This window comes from Calonectris borealis, chromosome 5, assembly GCF_964195595.1.
Source record: "Calonectris borealis chromosome 5, bCalBor7.hap1.2, whole genome shotgun sequence".
NCBI lineage: Eukaryota > Metazoa > Chordata > Aves > Procellariiformes > Procellariidae > Calonectris > Calonectris borealis.
In genome coordinates this window covers 29683411-29699617 of record NC_134316.1, presented here as the reverse complement: position 1 = coordinate 29699617, position 16207 = coordinate 29683411, and the positions used below count along the sequence as shown (strand labels likewise).

Sequence of the window (16207 nt, the reverse complement as noted above, 5' to 3'; positions counted from 1 at the left end):
ACACTTTATTTATAGCTCTATCCTGGCACCTAACTCATTCTATATTTTACCAGATATATAAAAAATTCTGTGGGATAAAGTTTACAAGGAAAGTAAATTGCATATGTTGGTAATTAATAGCCTGATAAGACATGTTTCTAGACTTGAAGAAGAAATAGAAAGAAATGCAGAAGCAGCAGAAGAAGAAAGCTCTGAGAGGCATTAAATAAAGTAATACTTCTTATTCCAAAAAAGAGTAGTTCAGATTACTTTGGTTCCACAAGGATAATAGAACATTCAAAAATTTCTCTGTAAAAATAGGGAAAACCTATCAATGAGTTTGTACTTTAGTTTGTCCTACATAACTACAGCCACTACATGGGCCTAGTCTGGATTAAAAAACAAACAGGGTAAGCTCATTATTTGTGACACTACAAGATAACTTTTCAAAGCATGGCTTATTTCTCCGCAGATGCAGTCTTTTGTGTGCCCAAAATATAGTATGCACGTAGTAGTGTTTGCACTTATAAAACCTGCAAACTGAGCATTAACAATCACAGACAAATATAGTTTGCACGTTAAAGTTGTGTTGTTTGTATATGTATGGTAGTTATGTGAAACTATAACTTATTTTGCCAGTAATTGCGCACAGAGTTTTGCTTATCCATTGGAAAAACAGCACTAAGCTCCTTTAGAGAACTCTGGCTTTCTTTTGGCTGTGGTTAATGTTAAGTCTGGTGTATTTTGGGGGTTAACACAAGCACATTTCAAAGGCTGGTGTAACCGCTAGACTGAATGTTGGCATGTGCAACCAAAGCCCTAAAGGCCACCCAGGATGCTAGAAATGATAAAATCATAATCAGGAACTTGATCCAAGTCTTTTCATAGTATTCCTACTTACTTAAATGGGACCAGGCTCTAGTGGCTTAAGGTTCCCAAAGATGTGCTACTTGAGACACACCTGGCATGCATCAGCTGCTCCAGAAAGACTTGGGTCTTCTGGAGATCCTGTGTGAAACTGCCATTCCTTTACACATCTCAGGCACTGTGGGGCAGCTCACAAGAACTCTGTAGACCTATGTGTGGGCAACTGAATTAAGCCTTTGGTCACTTAGAATTCATCCCTGAAATGAAATGAAACTGTTCTTTTTAATGCATTTCTAATGGTTTGTCCCATTAACTTTTACATAGTTAAGCATTGGAGTTTTCACTACTTCCTTTGGAGGAAATTTTCAACAAATCGAAAAGTCGGGATTAACTATACAAATTCAAAATATTAATTACACTGTGTTGTGGCCAAACAGTTCAAGTCAACAGATTCCTGTATAATATCCAAGTTTTTGTAAATCTGCAGTGTATAAGGTGGATCAGATATTAGACGTGTTGTCCCACTTTTCTGGCTGTTGTATCTAAATTCACTGCTACTTCACTGACTTGACTTTTGCCTGAACGCACAGACTTTTATTACATTAAAAAGGTATGCTGTATATATCTGAGTTAGTCACTTGTTCTCCCAGTTTCAAACTTCTATGCTTAACAGTGTGTACCATCACATGTGGACCATAGCCTAGTAATTACAGATTTTGATTATAAAAATAATCATATCTCTATATGTTAAAATATATTTCTATAATATATTTTTATTATTATGAAAAAATACGAAATAAATATAATTTAGGGCTTCAATGTCAAATTAGTTGTAAAGAATTAAGGATTTTATATAATTACAACCTAACTGAAACAACCTGAGATGCCAGTCCTCTCATCAATTATTGGATCTGGAAAATTTGGAGGGATAAGGGAAAAAAAAAAAACAACAAAAAAACCCCAGCATTAAAAGAACCAGCTTTCAACAGAAGTCTGATAGGGTTTAAAGTTTTTATGCCTTTGAGTTTCTAATAGGCTTATAGGTCATGAAAAGTGAATTGTCTTCATCTTGGAGGTAGAATGACAAGAAAGAACAGTTTATTATCTTGTCTGAAAACATTACCTAGCAATAAATTCTTTAGAGGAAGTCATCCTTCTTTCCATTTCTTTTGGAAGAGCTGCCATGAGCCTTCCCCTTTTCAGTGAGGCCTTGGCCAGAACCCAACATTATTGCCCTGTGGAAAGAAGGGAACTGTGTCACCAAAAGCCTGGGGTCCAATTCTTAACTTCTTCAGCTTTTCAGTAAATAGCAAAACAGAAATTTTAAGAGTCTTACCAAGTTAGATACAAGTACTATGAATTTCAGATCCAAATCTTGTTATTTAGGAATTCAAGTTCCTGTTTAGAACTGGGACAGCTTACAGCAAAAATATTATTCCTACAGTTCCTTTTAGAAATAGTATTGCCTTGGAAGAATGGACTAGCCTCTTCTTTGACACCCACAATGTTAACTAAGTAGTTCAAATAGTCCTTGATCTTGCAAGATGCTGAGGACACCAGTGAGACCAAGAGAGCACCTAGAGAAATTGCTAGCGTTGTGCTCATCGGTTGATCTCCAGGGAGGCTGCCTGTGTGCATAAATATGCCTAAGTGGTTCATCAGAATAGTCCAAGAATTTTCAGCACCTCCCTAGTCCAAGCTTTAGCTTCCAGTACTTGCCCACGTTCAGCCTGCATCAACCCACTTCACTTAAAAAAAACACACATTTGCACAAATATTAAGTATAATTTCATAGTAACTTGCACTTATTGGAAATAAATTGTCTTAACTTGAAGCTTTTGAATTGTATTTGTTGGGCTAGTAGTTAGAAAAATCTATCTTTTAGCTTATAAAATGATCAAATTTCATCTGAGAGATGAAAGCTACTGAGAGAAAATGACCTTTGCAACAATGCTTTTTTGAGAGTCACTTTTCTGATTAAAAACACACTTTAAGAGGCAATAATATGAGAAAAAACAGAACAGTTAACTACTCAAGGTTAAATTTTCCTAGAAAGCCTTTTAATGCCTGGTTACAAACAATGAACTGCACAGAAGAAATAGAAACATTTACAAAGATGCATCTAGTCTAACTGAAAATGATAGATTTATATTACCTAAATTATTCACCTGAACATAATGATTCTCAGTTGCCTATGCAAAGGATTATAAGACTTTAAGAAAATGTGGGAAGAGGTTTGCAAGTGTAAAAGATAACATGAGAAGAGCGCTCCCTTTTTCTTACTATTTTCTATGTTCTCTTATTTTGTTTCTCTTTTAAGAGCTGTATAGTTGGTGTTTGCGAATGTCTCTTAAAAGCTGTATAGACACCTGTTTTCAAGGAAGAGAAGTGAAAGCCAGGTGAAAACTTCTTGAAATGCTGCCAAATCCAGAATTTGCTGTATGTTAAACTGTAAGCTTTTTTCCCACCAACCCCCTCAAATTCCTTGTTGGTGTTTGGTTTTCCCTCTGTAGCTTCTGGTCCTCCTAAGAATGAGAAGTCTATCTTTTATCTGTTTGGCATGCAAAAATGCATTTTTCTCCTCTCAATTATTTTTAATGCATGTGAGGAAAAAAACCCAGAAGTTGGTGAATATTTATTCAGGCTGCTTTGCCAGCATTTTGTTGTTTAAGACATAAATCAAATTTGGAACTTCTTTTTTCCTGGGGGACAAATTGTTTATCTGAATTTGAATGTGCTTGTGAATCAGTCATAGGCATGGTACTTCTGCTATTGCTGTGTGATAGCAATTATTTGCATTCTTTTACATTGTTTGGCTCTATAGCATTAAGGTAGTCAGGCTGCACACAGATGCAGAGTACATCCGCAGATCACTGCGGGATCAGAGCCATGGACTTCAGTCCTCCAGTTATGTGCATGTTTATCAGTAGACATTCCACTAACATCAGAAGAACTCTTCCAGCAAGTAAAGTTAAACAGGACATGACTGGTTTGTGGGGTCTGGGCCCAAGATTATTCCCAAGCAAAGCCTGTTGGAGGATCAGAGCTATAAGGATTGTTCACAAAGAAATGCTTACGAGGAGATAACTAAATAATTTTGTGAATTGGCTACTAGTTCATACTATCTCCCCATTTGGCTCCGTGGCTCTTAGTTAACATTTTGACATTTATGATACTTTTGTACAGGTATAATGTGTTGCAGCTTCATGCCCTTTGAAATGGACAATGCATTCCTTGGGTCCAGAAATCTCATCCCGCATTAGCAGCTTTGGGAGTGGAAAAAGAAGAGGTTTATTCCTTTAGTGGTATCTGCCAAAAATGTTTAAGGACACGCAAAGGCGAGTGCTTTCCCAACAGAGTACACAGTTACCTGTTTTGCAAAGACAATCTAGACTTACTTTTTATATTTCTGAGCCTGACTTTGTATAGTGCTTTCATTCATACGCAGTGAGCATTGACTTTTGTCATATTATTAGCATTCTACACTCACAGTTTCAGAGGTTTATAACTCAACAATAGGTTTAGACTCAGTAAATTCAGCCCAGGAGCACTATTTTTCAGTGTAAAAGACACCCTTAGCTACTACAGTATCAAGCAAAGCGGACCTTGCTTATTTCAAGCTTTTTTAAAGGCTTTAGATTACAAATTTAAAAAAAAAAACTCTTGAAGAAATGAATTGCTGTAGAGTTTCATTCTGATGTTCCTCAGATTGCTAGCTTCCTTTGGCATAATTGGAAAAAAATTGAAAAGGCTGAGTGATAGGCATTTAAAATCAACTCGTGAGAACTCATAATGGGCCATATTCCATATATTCCTGTGCAAATCTCACTGACATCGGTGGATGCGTTCTGTACACATCCTATTTTTAAAATCCTGCATGCATAATCACCGTTAGCATTGTTACAGTATCTACCGTGGGTGGGTGCAACACTGAATGCGGATTTGTACTATCAGCCGTAATGGTCCTCTCCTGAGAGAAATTCAGAAAGCTGTTCATAAGCTGTTCTGGACTTTAGGTAACTAATCCCATCTCACACATACACTCTCAGGTACTTTTTGTTAAAGAAAATCAACTTCAGAATACATATTTATATGACAGACACTGTTCCAATCTGTTGGATAAATTATATGCATTTTATAACATTCACTTACAGAGATGTATAGGTTTGTACATATTATAGTAACAGCAAAATAATGTTAAGCTTATGATATAAAGTGACATGAGCCCAGAAAATGTCAATGCCAAGTACACTGTACTAGACGTCAGATGTTTTCCTTTCTTTCATACAACTGTGTATGAAAGAGAAATTTTAATTTCAATTGCTTGGGAATGGTACATATGTATTACAGCCTGATCGTTTTTCCAGTGTGAGATATTGTGTGTTTAATTAACATTACTTCTGTGTGTTTAGGTAATTACCATTAGAACACATGAGGACATATTGTACTTATTGCCTGTGCTAGAGCATAATGCGCTGGACTACAACAACTACACTTGTTAAGCTGATTTTAGCATTTCTTCACACAGCAGGAAGCACCCATGCTGTGGTTTCTTAATGTACTCTTTAACTACTGCACTGTAGAGTACTGTACAATAAAAATAATCATTAATTATGATCCTCATCTTACCAGTACTGCTGCTATCCTGGTGACCCTGGTTGCAGTTTCAGGGTTCCACTGTGCTGTACCCTAAAACACATATCTTTCCTTTCAGAGTTTTATTTCTTAGATGATATTGCTGAACAGAGCTGATTTTTTTGAGGACAGGTTTGTCGCATGGATTGTGATGGCTTCACATTTGCTCAGGTCTCCAAGGACCAGCACCAATAATTGTGAGAGAGACAACAGCAGAATGGCATACTTTCCCATTTCCACCAGGATGAAAAAAAATACTCTAAATTAAGTCTAACCTTAAATGTATAATCTGTCCTTGGGAGCAAAAAAAAAAAAAAAAAAGGATATAGCATCCTCAAGCTCTTGGCATCCCTTACGAGAAAAAATTGGTTCTAAGGGTCTCTGATCTTGTGTTTTAGTAAAATAGAACTGCACGGCTGACTGACAGTTCTGATCTAAAGCATTTACGTTTAAGTTTTGATCTCTCTGCTTTTGATTAAAACTAATGAGCTCATTTAATTCAAAATGGGAATCTCTGATAAGAGAAATAAGGTTGATGTGATTGGATTAGAGGGGCAAATTAAACTCTTAGAGCAGAAGTTTGTGCTTATATAGTGTATTAAAAAGCTGTTGGCGTATTATGGCGTGTTAGATGATGAGAAAAATTTCATAGTAATTCATATTTAATCAGAAGAAATGAAAGTACTAAATATAACATGGCTCTGCTTTTCCCTCGAGTGATAAAGAGCTGTACATTTAAAATGACATCGAATTCATGCTCTCTAAAACAAAAAAATCTTAAGAGAGACACTAAAGAAAGGGGCACCGTTGTCAGTTATTTCATCACAATAGAGTTGAAATGTCACAAACGCAAGACAACGTGACCACATTAAATCAAGGACAATTGGATATAATCCTTAGCTCACAAACAAGTGTTTGTGTTTCTGTTGACTGCATAACAAATGCTTCTTAAATACTTGAATACTTTCTACTAGTTGTTTGGTCAGTTCTCCAAAACAATGGCAGAATAATTTCAAAATAACTTTTTTATTCAATGTTAATTACTCGTTGAAACTGGAAGTTAGTTGATCTCCAATAATCATAGAATCATAAAGGTTGGAAAAGACCTCTAAGATCATCGAGTCCAACCGTCAACCCGACACCACCGTACCCACTACACCGTGTCCCTAAGCGCCTCACCTACACGTCTTTTAGATACTTCCAGGGATGGTGACTCAACCCCTTCCCTGGGCAGCCTGTTCCAAGGCCTGACCACTCTTTCAGTAAAGAAATTTCTCCTAATGTCCAGTCTAAACCTCCCTTGGCTTGCTTATTGTAAGCTGCCCCAGAATTTTCCCATGAACAATATTTTGGGGAGAGTTTGGTGATCAGGGTTAAAAATAGCAATAATAAAAATTTTTTAGAGAATATCTCAGTGCTGACTGGTGTTATATCCACTATTTTATCATGGTTTATACTAAGAGTATTTATTTACTATTTTAAGTGGTTGCAGTTGAGGGAGTGAGAAGCACAGGTGGGATCTATAGTTTCAAGGAGGAAATATCTCTTCAATTGGACTACAAAGGCATTTCATTAGTGACCAGTTAGTCACCAATAATTAACAACGGTGATGATGATGATGATGATGAGAATAATAACAATATGTGTCATTTACTTGAGCTTTTTTGCCTTCAGGCTGCTCAGTGCTTTATTGATAATAATTAACGCTCAATAATGGGGAAACTAAGGCACTCAAAACCAGCAGTGACTCACCCTAGGTGTCACTGCAGGAGAGGAGTGGAGACTAGGGAATAAAAGCCTGCAGAATTTGCAGCCTCTTTCAGCAGACAGAATTGCTTCCTTGGTGAGACTTTGCCTTTCATGAAATACCGAAGAACTCCACAGTTTTTTAAAATAGTGCCATACCCTAACAAATAACTCTAGTCGTAACAAAATTGTGCAAGAAAGAGTTAATGAGACAAATCTCTGTTAAAAATTCTATGGGAAAAATAACTTGAAAATGAGACTTACTGAGTATACATATATTTTTCAAATTTTTTTTGCTAAGTAAACGTTTTCTAAACGAGGTAAATTGATTACAACACTCTTAGCATCTATCAGTCATTTATTTTTAGTGAGTTCAAGGATTGCACCTGAAAAATAGCTTAGAGGGGATGTATAAAATCTAAATTATGTGTATATGTATTTTTTCTATTCCCTAGTGGAATCTACAAGCCCCAGTTTACTAACCACTGACAACACTCTAGAGCGCTCTTTTTTCATCCGAATGAAATCTACACTGACCAAGCGAGGAGTGCACATCAAATCGTCAGGATACAAGGTAAGGGTTGCACTGTAGCATGAAATATTGACATCTTTAAATTATGTTCATCTGTGTTCCAGGGACACATTAATAGACAGAGAAAGGAGCTATTTCACATTTGCATATGTTTCATTCCTTTTGTTAAAGAATTATTAATACAATATTTCCAGCCTGAGGTTTGGCTTTGGTACTACATCTCCATTAAATTGATCATTATTACAATAAACATTGATGATAACATGAAGGCATGACAGCCTTCAAAAGAGCAACATTTTCAGAGTAAAGGTATATTTTACCAAAGAAGGTGAGTCACCGTAACATCATTTTTCCATAGTGGAAAATTACTGCTCATTTTGTTAGACTGTTAGTCGTCTTTGGGTTATGTTTTTCCCAGAGAGGTAGGATTTCTTCATGCAGACAGTATGCTGGAGCTATTTAATTTCACTGCCTTTCTGGCTGAAGGAAACAACAAGCCACAATGAGTACTTTTCCACCATTTTTCTTTTATTGTCTGTCTGAGGGGCATCTGCTGCTGGGGATGATATTTGCTGGATTTTAGACTCTCTTAAGATATGAAAGTCTCTTGTTCCTTATCAGCAGTAATCTCATTTTTCTTCAGTCATATATCGCTCATAGTGCCTGTAGCTATCAGTGGCTTTGCAGTATACTAAAACTAGAAGGAATAGCACATTTTTAACATTGTCAACTTGTGGAATGAAATATGTCATCCATTAAGTATTATACAAGATAAAAGGGTGGTGCAAGAAAGTAAGTGAGAATGTGTGTACATTTAAAAAGTTGCTTGTCAATGTTCATTTAAAAACTTTCAAAAGCATTTTTTTCAGTTTTCAGAGGAAGATTTAGAGGAGCTTTGTAGTAAAATTCCCCAATTCACTTATCCCAAAAAATTCTCTGTGAATATAACATTGAGGTAGTCTACCTGAGCAGTAAAAATCTGGTAGAAATGGTCGTCTTTGCAAGCAAATGACTGGGAGTCCTTCCGTTGGATAGTTTCTGGGACAAGATGATTGAAGTAGTTGCTAATGGAAGTTTAGGTCCAAATCAGTGGTTGCTTAAGGCATCACAAGTTTTGATCTGTGTACTGTTTAATTGTCAACACCTGAAAGAATGCACTCAGTACTTGTTCATGCTGACCGGTTTACAAGTCTCAGAAGGTATCAAGACCAGGAAGTGTATGGGCAGTCTCAGGAGAAGGAAGGCAAATGAATGAACGAATGGGCAGGTCATTGAAGTTATACTAATTTTCATGATCAGGCATGGTCCATCCAGGCTAGGCCAAAGTTAGATTGGCAGAGAACTTGATTTGCTGGGTATTTTTGCTGCAATAGTAATGCAAAAAATAGAGAATTTGTCTGTGGATTTTGTAGTCTGACATTTTTTGCCAGATGTAGGTGAGAACAAAAGGAAGACATGTGAGTGACTTTGTCGTTCTCTCTTCTTGGACTCCTGACAATCTAATGTTAGTCCAGCACCAGAATAGGACATAACTAGAATGGGCTGGCTTCACAAGGTGGGTTTTTTACTCATTACAATACAGTTTTTGAAATTCACAGTAGACCCTTTACTCGAAAGACACAGTGATGTCTATCATATAAATACAATTTCATTCCTCTTTTAGACCTGCTGATGCCTCATGGAAACACTAAAAACCATAACTGAGATGTCACAGGTAAAGCAGAATAAATTTTGAAAGCTCAGATATCATTTTTTAGCCAGCTTTTCCTAGACACAAAGAATGGATAAAAAGAAGTATGATACTCAACAAAACTGTCTGTAAATAAAACATCTGGCTTTTTCCAAATTTTTCCATGAGGCATCAGCAAGTCAGCATGAGTAAAAGTGCATAAACAGTGTGCAAATCCTAGGCATGTGTAAATATAGAGGCGTAGTTCTTCTGCTTTTTGATGTTTTCGAGGATTTTGTAACTGACAGTGTTTGGCCGAATTCAGCTGTGTCCAGCCATATGAATTGTACTTTGACAGTTTTTCAAAAGCGTGGTTACTGGCACTCTATGTTCTATGGAAGTATAATTATCCACAGCCTCAATGAGCCCCAGAAAAATTGTGTATTCATTTTAGAAGAGCTGGATCATGTGAATGTCTTTTTAACCGAGTGTTAAGAAGTGCTTTGTTTAAACATCATTCTCAGTTGGCATATTAGACAAGCATAATAAAACTCAAATGTTATAGTGAATGTCATTCACACTTTTACGAATGTTACCAATTTATTCATTGATTTCTAAAACTCCAGTGCCAGAACAAACTTCAGGCTTCTTGAATTTGTTCAGGTATATATTTTATTAAAATTAAGAAAGATTGATGAGCCTTATGGATGTATAGCTATAAGAAATTATCAAAGGGAAGGAGAGTTACGTAATACTGACAAAGCTCATGGGAATAGCTGGTTAAGTTCTGCGTCAGAGGTTCCTGGAAGACCTCCAGCACTTACTCAGGAAACACTATGCCAGCTGGGGTCATGTGCAGCAGAGTTCCTATGAGAAATCCTGGTGGAGCAGGCTGACTCAGGAGCCGCTGTCTCACACCTTCAGAATACAACAGAGAACTGAATTTTCCCTCTGCAAAAAGCAAGGGCTCCTGGCTAACAGCTTCCCTTGAGCTCTTGTGTCATTGTGGGTGGGTAACCCTCCTGAATCACCATACAAACATTCATCAGGAGCAGTGTGCTGGGAACTCCGTGTCTTATGTAAGTCAGGTTTTAGCTCTGTCAAAGGTACTCAGCTCCCCGTGGATTCAATCCTCCAGCAGTGACAAAATTTTTCATCTTTGTGAAGTGGTTGTGTCTTGTTCCAAACTCTTACTGAGCTCAGAACCACATCTCCATATTTTCCCTGCTTTGCAGACTGCTGATGAATGGTTTCTTTAGATAGCAAATGATTGAGGTGGTCCACAAGATGCCTAGCCAATTTTCAGAATGAGTGATCCCTGCCTCAGGAAAATCACATAAAATTGAAAACAGTCAGAGAATGAGATTGATTAATCATTTGGGTTGATCTAGTCAGGACTAATTTTCTGTCAAAAGAAATGTTGGAAGAAAACCCACACTGATAGACTTAGACAAAGAGACCCTGCTCCAGACCGTTCTGACATGAGATGAACGGTGTTTATAGTCCCTTCATGGACTGATTTAATTAGGCCTGAATTATACCTAAAGGTGGAGGTAATGGACTTTTTTCCATGAATGATATTACCTTAAAAGTCTGAAATGGGAAGGTGGTTACATGATCCTACCTCTCTCCTTCCCTTTCATTGTTTCCCAGCACCCTCCCTGAATCTGATTTTCCGTATTCATAATATTCTTAGGCTCAGAGCTTGTAGGAAAAGAGTTTACATACAGTGCTAGGGAACTATTCAGTTTTGAGTGAGTAAATCTACAATCTTAAAAAAAAAAGTCAAATAAAATGTAGTCAGCTGATAAAAAACATTGAAAACAAATAAAAAGAAAAAAATTATAATTGCATTCACTGCAAAATGCAGAATGTATTACCATTACAGCTGTTGTCTAAGATACATGATGCAAAGATTTACTGTTTTTCTCTGCTGAAAATGTATCACATCTTCCTTTTTTCATTTTTTCATCAATAAAAGATAGTTTTGTATTTCATTTGGTTTTTTGTTGTCTCCATTTTATCTCCTTTTCCATTTGTTCTCCTCCATTTGAGGGTCACAGTTATGTCCACTTAACAGTTATTCCACCTTCAATGTTTCTATTGTCCTACTTTCTCAAACATGTCAAAACTAATTTTAATTGAAAACTACTTTGTTCAAGTCCAGTGATACATTTCCTACTACCCTGTAGTATCCTATTACTGTTTTGTCACATTTACTTTCATGTCCGATTGTGCTAGGATTTTCTTCGTTCAAACCTTTTGGGCCTGATACTGATACTGGTCTCTTGAACAAAGCATAATTAATGGAATGAAGAGTAGTCAAAGCATCGAATGTCATTAGAGCCAGTAGTTGCCGGTAGTTTCCAGTTCATCAGCTCATCAGATGTGTTAGTATATATCCATACATATTCCTCTACTGTAGCCCTCTCATGATAAGCTATGACAGAGGTGGATAAGCAAACATGAGGAGATTCCCTTGTACTTCTACTGTCACTGTGGCAATCTCTGAATTTGGTATAACCCACATCTGTTGCCTCTCCATCTGCCAAGAAGCTGGCAATCAATCTTCTTGGCGATCCCTCAGCAGAGTTAAGGGCATCTTAAAAATCCTTCAGACTGTACCTTCCTACTTGTATTGGTACTTTCTTTCTGCTGTGCTGCCTACATGCCTGCTTTGGCTCATTCAGTGTCAACAAGAAACAGTCTCCATGTCATTAAAACGTCAAAGTCATTGAGGTCACAAGGCAATGAGTCTACTGCAGACTCTTCAGTGACTGGAAGTAAATACAGTAGCTATCATGTGCTGAGCAAAATCTTACTTACAGACTTCTGAGCCTGTATTATTGAGAAAATAAATACTTGCTAGGTTACTCAGATACTTTTGCCTTGAAGTGAGGCCTTGGTGTCTTTGAAAAGTGTCTTGGGATTATGGAAAAACACATACATAGTCTTTGGAGATGAATGATAGGGACTTTGTTTCAGCTATTTGTATACGACTTTCAGGAGTTCTGAAGTACTTTAATATCGCACAGAAGTGTTAGCACTGGAAACAAGTGTAAGCCCTGCATTGCTGCTTTACAGAATCTGCATTTCAGTAATGAAGGATTCAGATTTAGTTAGCTATGCCTCACATATCAGTTGCTGTGTATCAAAATATTTTAAATAATATTTAAAACTCCGTAAAAGTGTTTTCACAAATTAGTCTTTGTCATCTTCACAAATTCATCTTTTTCTTTTGTGCAATGGTATCTTTCTACCAACTTGTTTAAAATTAAACATTTTCTGAGACTGTGCTCTCAGATTTTGCATTTAAATCATAAAGTTAAAATTCTTTGAACGCCAATTTTGAAGATGGAAATCTAAATTTCTTGTTGAAATTTCATGTCCATCACAGTTCTATTATCAGCCTTTTTCACACTATTCCTGCCTTTATTCGCAATTTAAAATTAATATTTTTTATTATTTCTTTTTTTAGAAGAACTTGAAGAGTTGGGCAAAATTTGTAAATCTCAGTTGTGCACTTGAAGTAAGTGCAGTTTTTGGCAGAATTTAGATTCATTAATCCAAGAGGGCAAGAGAGCCAAAAACTCTGTTAGAGAGACAAAATTATGCCATTGCACTTGCCTTGTGATATCATTCTCTTGATTCAATCCAAAATTGAAATTATTGTTTCCCATCTAAGTGAAAGATTCATCTGGAATTCAGAAACAAGATGTCCCAAATTCCAAAATCACTTTAAGGACACAGCAGAAGACCACCTTCCATTTCAGGGGAATAGAAAGGAGGAAGAAAGAGAAGGCAGCTGGTTTTTTGTATAATAGTCTAATTATTAGTTCATTTCTCAGATGTGGGCTATGTTAGAGTCAGATTTAATTCCCTCCTCAGCCTGAGGGAATTCACATATCCCACTTTCCAGCTTGGCCTAAATTCTTTTCTCCTCTTCTAATATTTTTCCCCCTTGAAATCTTTTCTGTCAAGCATTTTACTCTGTCCCAGAAAGGTATCCTGACCTTTCTCTGTAGGAAGAAAGAAAACTGCAGAATTTAGTATTTCATCACATGGCTGCTGCCACACCTCCTTAATTGAGTGAAGAAGGAATAAGAAACCAACATCAGGAAGCATTATGTGAAGAGTTTTCTAAATGTCAGCACATGCATTCCCCAGACTTTTCAGCACTGGGAAGACTTAAAGGTAATTTGTCAGAGAGAAAGAACTGATAGAGAATTCACCCATGTAAATCGATGACCTTTTAGTCAAAAGGAAGTCTCTTAGCTAGTAAAGATGCAGCATTACTTATAAAAGAACAAAATACTAATGGGCCAATCTGAGTCTTATGAAGTATCTACTTGTAGATATAAAGATACGGTTCAAGAAAAGATGGTCTGCAACAGGATTAAGAAGACTAGAGTTCATTTTATGCCTTGCTATAGAGCTATGAGATTCTCTTAGGAGAGCTGTCTGGAAAAGCTTGGTTCACACTCAGCATCTAAATACATTAACCAATTTTTTAAAAGTGTTCAGCAGCTACTAACTCCACCTTCTCAAAAAATATTTTCAGGGCTGAGCATCTTTTAAATGGGATTTATAGCAATCTTCTACCATCTGGGGACATTAGTATATGTTAGGCATTCATTATTGCAGTAGCACTAATGAAACTAACCAGTTAGTATTATATAAAAGGCCTTTTTAATAGCAGTCGTCTTTAAAAGAAAGATTCAAGCTTTGATCATTCCTTGATGACTGCAGCTGTAGTATTCCTGACACCTGTGTCAGGATGTGTTTCTCCTCAAATATTGTCTTAAATGTTCATATGGCTTCAGAGTTGTGATTTTGTTGCAGTGTGTTCCAGACTGTGTAAATGGGAAATCACAAGCTGGATTCTGAAAGGGAAGAAAACATAAAATTGAGCAAACACGGATTACTTTCTGGGAGATGTTCTATTTTCATAAATTCCATTATCAAAGAATATGTGATATAAAAAGATAACATTATCATCAAATTAGCAGCAATTGCCTTTGATTCTGATCTTTAGGCAGTATAATTCTGAAGCTAACTTTCTTAAAAGTCAGTGGATATAACAGTGAAAGAAAACTATGAGATCAAGATTTACTCTGATACATAATAAAATAGTCAAAATGGACAAAGGTCAGCTCCAAGCCAAATCTGGTATTCTTTCAAGAACCAAAATTTATTGAGTCATAGAGATACAAAATGTTTGTTGTACTTGCATAAGTAGCACTAATTATCTAGATGTGTGAAGTAATAGTGCAGTGCGAGACCCATTGCAGTGTTAATAAACAGAGATCAGTGAGTGGGCTGAGAACGATGAGATCTCAGCAGAGTGGGAACCAGAAAACACCACCTATTACACACTGGGAGAAAGGTATGATGCTCCCAGGTGGGAATGCCTACTGAAAAAGAGAGGTCTTCAGTCCACAGAGTTTTCTTAAGTTATCCACCAATGTTGTCTGCCACTGCTTATTGTTAATGATTGGGAATATGCCTTCTGTAGGAGCAAAGAAAACCATGCAGTGCTCTGTGAAGAATCACCAACCAGAATTTGCTCTAGGACAGACAGATGCTGCTGCCAACATCTCTGCTCCGCTTGGCTGTTTTGTAACTGCTGCCAGTGGATATTTTGGCCCACCTCCTTTTCACAATGTGAACATTGTATTAGATGTGCAAATGCAGACACTAATAGTGTTTTTAATTATCTCTGCCACTCCCAACAGTTCAAAGTTTTTGTCCAAAGTATGCTTAGAAAAGGCAATAAGCTCATATATTGAAAAAAATGTAACTAATATTAAGCTAATGTAGATGAGTACATCTTCCTGCTCTTCAGCAGATACTTGCGGAAGCAGTATCATCTTTCCACTGGTAAAACTTTATTGAGTGTGAAATAGTCAATGAAATTCAGAACTAAGATGAAACTGAATGGAAGGTTCTTAAACTTGCATTTCAGTGAATTTTGCATTTAAGAAAATTTGTTTCTCATTGTTTTTCTCATTGTTGCACATTGTCTTGATCTGGTAACATGAGATCAATAGCTGTCGAATAGCAAATATAAGTCTTGAATTGATAGTCATAAGGGTATAATCCTGATGTCTTATGCAAAAACATATGTGTATTTAGCTTTTATAGAACTGTGATGGGTTAACTAGAGGGAGAAGACTCTTTTTGCAAAGGAGTATTTTTCACTGTTGCCTCTGCAAGTAAATATTTTCTTGAAGAATTGCATGAAAATTCTAAACAAAAATATCTTCTAGGAATAAAAGTGTTCCACAAATGTGGAACCTACACTCAGATATTACTTTCATTTCACTGTAACCTGTCACACGCTGTATTAGTGGGCAAGCAGAAGTTCCTTTTGAATGTATCATTCATGTGTAAGTAACACAGACGCCAGGAAAAAGCATAGTTGTTGCACTCAAGGAGATAAAGCTGTGGGTTATTGCCTGTCTCCACATTTACTCCACGAAGGAAAGGCCATCATGCATGTTCCCTTGAATAGTTAAGGTTGTACAGCACATTTTACACACCAGCTACACATTAGCTGGCCTCATTAATAAATTTTTACAATCACATGTTCTTTGAAATTTACAAATCAGTAGAGAAAATCTTTTACAAACAGTTGGAAATATTTAAAAAGCTACTTAGATATTGTCATTATGAATCGCTTCCCTGTAATTTTTCCTTCATCATTAATTCTTGTATTCAATACATGCTGAAATGTTAGCTGCCCACAATTCATAAGGATCAGGCTGTTTCTTTGCCCT

General features: G+C 36.6%; 1 protein-coding gene across 6 annotated transcripts in view; it reads left to right on the top strand.

Annotated features, from left to right (window-relative positions):
* The window catches only part of NPAS3 (neuronal PAS domain protein 3), a 623692-nt gene that overhangs the window by 554313 nt on the left and 53172 nt on the right, over positions 1 to 16207 (top strand). For all 6 annotated transcript variants that reach the window (XM_075151690.1, XM_075151693.1, XM_075151692.1 and 3 more), the window contains one exon: positions 7683 to 7801. In XM_075151690.1, the coding sequence (XP_075007791.1) occupies positions 7683 to 7801 (119 nt within the window). The remainder of the gene's footprint in view (positions 1 to 7682; positions 7802 to 16207) is intronic.